The sequence below is a fragment of the Orycteropus afer genome, unplaced genomic scaffold (assembly GCF_000298275.1).
Source record: "Orycteropus afer afer isolate SDZICR_OR568_19922 unplaced genomic scaffold, OryAfe1.0 scaffold00211, whole genome shotgun sequence".
NCBI classification, from domain to species: Eukaryota; Metazoa; Chordata; class Mammalia; order Tubulidentata; family Orycteropodidae; genus Orycteropus; species Orycteropus afer.
This window is the reverse complement of record NW_006921798.1, coordinates 5,139,867-5,148,892: the sequence shown is the minus strand read 5'-3', so window position 1 is coordinate 5,148,892 and position 9,026 is coordinate 5,139,867. Positions and strand designations below refer to the sequence as shown.

The following is a 9,026-nucleotide window of genomic DNA, read 5'->3' as shown; positions in this document are numbered from 1 at the left end:
CTAATAGAAGATATAGAAATTATTGATGGCAGTATGTATGCCTTTGGTAAGCAATGAGAAAGAACAACGAATGATCTAAATTGGCACATCACATTGCCTGAATTCACTGGGTAATTTTTTCAATTTTCCTTATCATTTGACAATGCAGGTATAGAAACAAGGAAAACTTGTTGATTAACTTTACCTCTTTCTTAAGTGAACCCAGAGCAGATCTTTGCAGAACTGGAAAATTAAAACAAATATTCAGGAAACAAGCCACAAAATAGTCTACTTAGGCTTCAATTTCTGAAAATTTTAAGTGCCTGATGGAGTGATATGTGTGTATAAATGTTTTACTCTCTACTTTATTATGATTACTTTGAAATAGGATGTAAATTTTTCATAGAACCTTTCAGTTTGTAAAGTACATTAACCTACATTATTATTATTATTATTATTTTTACAAATGTCAAGCAGGTTGATACTATTGGTTTCACTGTTGTTGTTGTTGTTGTTGTCATGTGCCATGGAGTCGGACCCGACTCATAGCGACCCCTCCTTGGGTTTCCGAGGTGGTATCACTATGGAAGTAGATTGCCCAACCTTCTTTCTGAGGAATGGCTTGTGGATTTGAACTGCCTGTCTTCTGGTTAGCAGTCAAATGCCTTAGGCACTATGATAAGGAAATAAAGTTGAGAGAATTTATGTTGATGTACTTAAGTGTTAACTGGTAAACTACTTGATACCAATAGTTTCTCAACAATCTCTTACTGAATGATACCATGTGGCTCAATAAATAAAAAGTCAAGAAAATAATGGTTCTTTTCTGAATATAGTTTATATAGGCATTTTACATCAGCCAAGGAAGTGCATCTTTAATATGAGTTTCTGAAAAAGGAATGGTTTGCTATTCCACTTTGTTTTGAGTGAGAAATGTAACATGTGATAGATGGGTTGAATATCAAGAAATAGAAAAATCGGAGACAATTAAACAGACCTGATCTCATACCTGCCTGTGGATTCTTAGCCTCTTAAAATAAATTAAGAGAAAACCCAGAAGTTTCACAGAGGAAAAAATATTTCTCATAATGTTTTAGAGTAGAAGCTAACAAGCCTGCTGGGATCCTTTTTAGCCCCTGCAGAGCTGAGTCTTCAACATTATTAAATGGCTGTCGCATCTGAAGTATGGTGCAACATAACTCAATAAACAACAGAAAACATATGATGCTGAATGGAGGGAGGCTTTTCAATTACTCTACAGAATAATTTAATTTTAGGACAGGTGTTTGCATGTGATACAACACAAGATGACTTAAAGATAAACTCATCAGTGTGCCCCTCCCACAATATTTTGAAACTCTTCTGGATCATAGCATAACACTATATAGAAAAGTCTGTTAAGAAAAAGGAGCATTATAGCATAAAGAAAGGCACACAATTACTCATACATGCAATTCAGATTAGAAAAAAAAACATAACAAGTTTTTATACTAAACAAAAGAGTGTTTTCTACAGCTTTCTACTTTCTGCAGCCAAGATCACCCGAAGTTCTAATTGTTGTTGTTGTTGTTGTTATGTGCCGTCGAGTTGGATCCAACTCATAGCAACCTCTCCTTGGGTTGCCGAGGCAGTATCACTACGGAAGTAGATTGCCCCATCTTCCTTCCGAGGAGTGGCTGGTGGGTTTGAACCGCCAGCCTTCTGGTTAGCAGTCAAGTGCCTTAGGCACTATGCTAGGGAATGAAAATCACACTACTTACAAAAATTAAAGATTTTGCCATGTGTCTTGGGTTTATTTTTTTGCTTTTAAAAACTAATCTAGAAATAAGAGCAAAACTAAAAGAGAAGTTGATCATTCTCCAAATTGTATATTTATATTAGCCTTTAAAAAATAGATTTATGCTATTTATTTAAGTTGATATTCCTATATGACAAATACAAAGGCTTTTAAAAACTATTTTGTACAAAGTAAGGAAAAATAATTGTAAGAAGCTCAATCGTATCCACTTGTGAAATTTGTTGAATAGTGGGACATTTTAACTTTTTCAAAGTAAGATTAAAAACTAAATTGTTTTCTGGTGGAAGTGAACTATTTATTCAGACATTCTGACCAAAGAGGTTCAACAGTAAATTCTAAGAGCACCAACTACCTTAGAAAGCTTTTCAAAAACATATTTTCAATTTATCACTGGAAATACTCAAATAGTATTATAGTTTACTTTGTAATCCAGAAAGAATAGTCTACCAATGTTTTTAGTGTCACCCCAGAATAGATCTTCAGTCTCAAGCCTTGTAAACAATGTTCTCTAACTAGAGCCCATAGAGATGAGTGTCCATCTTTTCTGCGTATCTTTTGATCATCTTACAGATGATTCTATTAAGTTGCTCTGTATTTATTAATATTTGTTCAATTATGCAAAATTCCTATTTATTCAGAAAAATAGATGGCAAAGATTCAACAAAATATGCAATACTTGAGTAATTAATTTACTAAAAATTTTAAGAATCAAGTAACATTTTCCCCCCTCACCGCTAGATTCGTTTCCATTCTTATTTCAAGTATTCAAATATTTTAATCTGATTAAATTGAAGTCTAAATTTGTTATTTGTTTTTGTTTCAGTTGTTCTGGTTTGTTTTCTGTTTATTTGTTTTTTGTGTGATGATGAGTGAACTTCAAACAAACATTGTTACCTTATATTGGCAAATTAATTTTAATTGCTTTTATGTTACTATTGCTCACTGCCATCTAAGGAGTTCTGGTGGTGTAGGGGTTAAAGTGTTGGGCTGCTAACCATAAGTCCAAGAGCTGGAACCCATCAGCCACTCCACAGGAGAATGATGAGGCAGTCTTCATCCATAGAGATTTATAGCCTTTGAAACCCTATGGGGCAGTTCTGCTCTACCCTATATGGTCGCTATGAATTGGAATCAACTCAATGGCAGTGGGTTGAGTTTGGTTTAACTGCCATCTAAAAGATTACTTAGAATGTACATGCTTCTGGATGGGGTATTATTTTTATCTAAGAATTATTCAAAAGGTATGCTTGTTTTAAAAGCAATTTTAGCTCTCATTAAATCTAGTGATGGAAAGAGAATCTCATTGTTCTTATATTACAGTTGCATGCCTTGGCCACAAATCTCTTTTGTGACTTTTGTTAAAACTAAACTTTTCTGAGTTTTTCCTCATGATTTATAAATTCAGCATCTTAATTCTACATTCTTTCTATGATACATTCATGCAAGGGCTAAAATTCTACAATTTTATTTGAGTTTTACTAAATACTTTCCCTTCTACAGTCAGTTATATATTTGCATTTTTAAATCAAAATAAAAATGTATCTATTTATACTGGCAGATTTTGGTTCTTAAAACTGAAAATTAAAAACTTGCTTTTAACTTATGACCTAATGTGATATAAAGCATGAAATATTATAAAATTATTCATTAATATTAAAAATAAAAAAGTTGTTAAATTTAAAACTTCTGACATGTCCAAACACTAACTGACTTCATTATTTAACCATAAAACCACCAAACCAAACACATATTCCAGCTGTAGAGTCATTTCTGACCCATAGAGACCTGTAGGGCAGGACAGAACTGCCCCCATTGGGTTCCCAAGCCTGTAATCTTCATGAAAGCACCACCACATCTTTCTTCCAGAGTGGCTGGTGAGTTCGAATCACCTACCCTTTGCTTTGCAGCTGAGAGCTCTAACCATTGTGAAACCAGGGCTCCTCATTTAACAATTCAGACTCTGAATTTGAGTGATACTTTTTTTATGTGTGTGGTCTACCAATGAATTTCTTTAGGATGCAGGTGCCATCTTCCTGCACATATTGCAGAGAGAGTTGTGTCCAGAATTTTACAATTCCCATTTGTGTTTGGGGCTCTTATCGCTTAACAGTTTATATACTAAGTGTGTTCCTTCCTCCTCCAATACAAGTTACAAGTCAAGGTAAAAGTTTGGGAAAATATCTCAATGTTTTCTACCAAACCCCAAATAACAATGACAACAACCAAACCCCTTAGAAGCTTAATCTAACTTGTAAAAAAATTATTGTTGGCCTGTATTTCAGCAAATACATCTTTTTGCAAAGGAAGGAAACCAATGGAGTTGCCATTTTTCTTGATATTCCAGCTTCTCAGGTTTTCCACTATAACATGCCCCTTTTTAACCCTTCCTCCAGCTAACTGAAAGCCTTGTGGTATGGTGTACAACTTGCAGCAAAGAAAGCCAAGAGTGGGGGCAGGGGAACCTCCCGAGGCACTGCTTACTAATGTAATTCCATAAATCAACTAATGGGAGAGAAACCAGATCTGTGTGATCTCTAATGCTGCACCACAGAGATCAATCATGTCACCTGAACAATGCTCAGGGACTAAGAAGCTGGGGTTGGCCATGGGACAACTTCACCCCTTGAGCCTTATCAGATTGGGATATTTTTTTAAAAATAGATCTTAGCATCAGAAACATAAATGGTGTGAATATAAAAACTGAACAATTACTTTTGCAGGAAAGAAAGCATTATTATGTAATTTATTTTCCTAAAGATCTCCTATGTGATCATATGCTTCTTAAAATATTTAGGAACTTAATATTGATCATCTAGAATACACTTTTTCTCAAATAAGTTTTATCACACAAGGGCCATACAGCATTTGCAGTAACTGCTTTGAATAATTAATGATTGTGTTTTCATATAGTAATTAACTAAATGAACAGTATTATATGCACATATACAGGCACATTATCATAGAAAAACTGAATTTATTTTATATGCGTTACTATTATATGAAATATTAAGACATGTTTTATACACATATTTCTAGGGCATTAAGATGGTCTTAAAGTGAGACTATTCAGAAAAATCTGGAAATAATTAAAGCAGTTTTAGAAGGAATGCTAAAAGAGAGGCTTTAAAAAAAATGTGGGCAAGCATCCCAACACATCCATGTGAGTCTGTCTTAATTTCAGTTTACTCACCCTGAAAATCTGATTATATCTCTAGTCTTTAGATGAAAAGTCAAAGAAGGGCACACAGTGTTGAAGTGATAAGTAAGAATGTAACTAATGATTATGATCCAGATGTTAAGTGGTTTCCATAATTTAAAGCCAACAAATAATAGCTACTGAACATAAACCTGAAATTCACAGGTAATATCCATAATGAATCCCCAAATCCCTGCCTTCAGTCAGGGAGACCAACCAAACTCTAAAACATCTCTTCACATGAAGATAATTTACAAGAACCAAATTAGAGTGGGAAGTCAGGTCAGCAGGAGGACTACCCCATCCCCACCCCCACCAGCAGACCTGCAACCACTGTTCCAGCTTTGGTTCAGTCTTGTCAGCCCTGTCACTCTGACATGCATCCAGCTGGTTTCCTACAACCATAACTGTGTGGTTACACGTGTGCTTAGGGCAATCATGCTGTCATTGCCTTCTTTAATGACATGAAAAAAATCTTAGCCAATTTCAAAAACTTGTTCCTTTTCTTTCTTCCTGCCAATTAGCTTTCCACTAATAATCTTAGCTTTGAACTTCTGGTAGAATGAAGTCTGCAAGTTAAGAGAACATCTTCAGAGGGTTCAACAAAGGGAGGCATTGGCTTCCTTTCCACCCATGTCCCACCATTTGAAGATCAACAAAACTTTTGTGTATGGGGATTCTATACAGGAAGGAAAGGTGATACTATGGGAATTTGCATCAAAATGCAAATTTAATTTAATTTAATCAATTTAAACACCACAGAAAACTTGTCAGAAAGTTTTCTGACAGGAGAAAAAGGGGGAGTAATTTTTTATATCAGTTTAGACTAATTCATCAGCAAAGAAACTGGTGCAGAAAACCTACTGGTATTCACATCCAGCTTCTCCAGAGGTGGTTACTTATTAAACAAATCAGAATTATTTAGTGGCCTTATGTACTACATAAGGAGCTTTGGTGGTGTAGTGGTTAAGGCATTTGGCTGCTAACCAAAAGGTCAGTGGTTTGAACCCATCAGCTGCTCTGTGGAAGAAAGATGAGGCAGTCTGCTTCCTTAAAGATTTACAGGCTTGGAGACCCAAAGGGGGTTGCTGTGAGTCAGAATGATATGAGTTGAGTTTTTTTATACACTATGTATCTTAAATTGGGACACAGGCAGTGACATGGATCTAACTAAAGTAGAAGATTAATAGAAATAGCAACTCTATAATTCTAGGTAGGAGCTCTGGTAGCATAGTGGCTAAAGCACTTGACTGCTAACCAGAAGGCTGGTGGTTCAAACCCACCAGCCACTCCTCGGAAGGAAGGTTGGGCAATCCTACTTCCATAGTGATACTGCCTCGGAAACCCAAGGAGGGGTCGCTATGAGTTGGGGCCGACTCGACGGCACACAACAACAACAACAACATAATTCTAGGTACTACATTTCAAGAGAAAAATAAAATTCATATACTCCTTATCAGTTGTGGATTAACAGAAAAGTTTAGTATTCACTTAGTTGCTCCTGGGCCTTAGAGACTTAAAGAAGCCACAATAATAAATCAATCCAGGGAAAAAGCTATGTTTCACCATTTAAGAAAATACTTGGATCTGCATTTTTATAGTTGCTATTATCTTTGCTTAAACAGAGTTGCCAAAAGATATGTAATAAACCACACTGGAATAGGGTCCAACTTTCAAGGGAGAGATGGGTTCTGTTTTAAAAAGGAATCACTGCAGTATTTGGGGAGCTATGGTGCCTAAGGCACTTGACTGCTAACCAGAAGGCTGGCGGTTGGTACCCACCACCCACTCCTGGGAAGGAAGGTTGGGCAATCTACTTCTGTAGTGATACCAACTGGGAAACCCAAGGAGGGGTCCTTATGAGTCAGATCCGACTCCACGGCAATGGTTGCATTGTGTTTTGCCGTGTTTTGATGGCACTAATCATAATCAATAATGATGTCGATACAATTCTGATAATTTTGGAAACCTGAAGTGCTATTTGCTTTGGTTTATTATTAATAAAAGTAAAAAATCTGTATTTTCTTATGTTCAACACTGTAACAGAGAACTTTAATGCTTATGCTTTATCCTTTTACAAGCCCAATTTCCAGACCTTCCCAAAGAAAACTCCTCAAAACCGTACTCAAGAATTTTGAAAAGAATAAGGAGGTACACTTTCGATGGTAACTTGTGATGAGCACTCTATCCTACAATCCAGTTCATCCAATGTTCCCCAGTGCTAAACTCACCTTGTGTATCTATCCATCTACTTCAAATTTTAACACCAAAGGACTAAATAGAACTACTTGCCTACATTTCATTGCTTAATATACAACCAAAACAATTTTACCTGCAATTTTCTAACTTTTTCCCCTGTTCTGTTTTGGTTAGGGTACTACAGGAAATTGCCACGAAACACTTTGTTTATATTTAACATAATTAAAAGCCTCAGTTAACAGCTACTTTAGCAAAAATTTGTATATTTCTGTTTAAGGTCACATAATATAAAAAGAAACTGGTCATTGACCATATAGGGTATCAACCAAACCTGCTTGGTGTATGCAACAAGTTTGACAACCCACAAAATGGTTACTTTGTCAAATGTAGACCCTCAAAGGAATTTTTTTTTTGTAACCAAATTTTAGCAATCATTACTTTCTGAAACTATTTATAATATTGTTTAAACAAAATTACCATCACTTGCCCTGAAACTTACTATCACTTTATTGTAACTACTATCTACTTAAAAATTGTAGGGTAGTGTTCACTTTTCTACAAGGTACACAGAAAATAAAATAGCAGGCATTGTGTCATGGTGAGGAGAAAAACCATTCGAGAAAGCTGTAGAAAATTCCCTTTTGAATTCAGCTTCAATTATTCACTATGATATTGGGTTTTTTGTTTGTATGTTTGTTTTTTCTTATGAGGACATTGGCTTGTGTGCCACTTATGTGACCCTCTTATAACTGGGCCACAAATATGTATCTCTTAGCTAGTAAAATATATATATATAGGATGTGATGTGTTCAAACCTTTGGGTAGAGATGTGCTTTTTCTTTTCTTTTTTTTTTTTTTTTTTTTTTTCAGTAAAAAGGAGGGAGACTTTTTTAAACCACCAAAGGAGAATTTTGACCATATTGAATGTGAAATTTCTAATTTTTGAAAACAATTACATTATTTTTTCCCTCAGAGAGGAAAAGGAGGGGCTCCCTCCCCATCTGGAGGGTGGGTCCACTTGAGGTGCAGCTGGGGAGGGAGGTGGAGAGGCCTTGTCCTCTGCAATCCACTTACCACCATACCTTACAACCTGAAGAAAGCTTCAGAAAAGGGGTACTGCATCTTGACGCTAGACAAGAAGCCCTGAAGGGGAGAGGAGAGGGGAGTGAGCAAGGAAGGGGGGAGATTGGGAAACAAGAAATCATCTCCTCTGACCTCTAGCGAAGTGCCAGGTTTTTTCTTTAGCTCTTCACATTTTCTAAATTTGCAGATCTGGTGTCCCGTTTTGCGGTTCCTGCAACTGCTGCAGACGCCACAGTTGATGAGCCTCTTGCAGGGCACGCAGACCCCACACCTTTTCCTCTTCTTCTTGGCCGGGTTGGCTCCGCCAGCTCCCCCTGAGGAGGACGAGGAGGAGGAGGAATGATTCTGCGGGCAGTCTGCCAGATTGGCAATTTGAAACGCACTGTCTGTGACGGCTGCTGAGGCTGCTGCGGGGGAGTGAAGGGCTGTCATGACGATGACCCCTGGAGGTAATGAGATGCCCCCTAAAGCCGGGATAGCGGAAAAAGTCCCCACGCGCTCGGGGAGATTCATTATCTCTGCTTCAGCAGCGCCGCATTTGAGCTTGTTCATGCATTCCCCCGCCAAAGGTCTGCAGTGTTCAGGGGATAAGGTGGAGAGGAAATTAGTATTTGCCATTTGCAACGACGGCTCTGGCGGGCAGCCAGCTTTCCCCAGCCTCTGGGAGTCATTTCGGTGGTGCATGCTGGTCCTGCTGCTGCTGCCGCTGCCGCTGCTACCGCCGCCGCCGCCGCCGCCGCCGCCACCGCCACCGCCACCGCCGGCGGGGAG

General features: G+C 37.5%; 1 protein-coding gene across 1 annotated transcript in view; it reads right to left on the bottom strand.

Moving 5' to 3' along the window:
- Window positions 1–8,255: 8,255 nt before the first annotated feature.
- Window positions 8,256–9,026, bottom strand: part of CXXC4 (CXXC finger protein 4) — a 1,234-nt gene continuing 463 nt past the window's right edge. The window contains exon 2 of the mRNA XM_007948296.2: window positions 8,256–9,025. Within this exon, the coding sequence (XP_007946487.2) occupies window positions 8,256–9,025 (770 nt within the window). The remainder of the gene's footprint in view (window position 9,026) is intronic.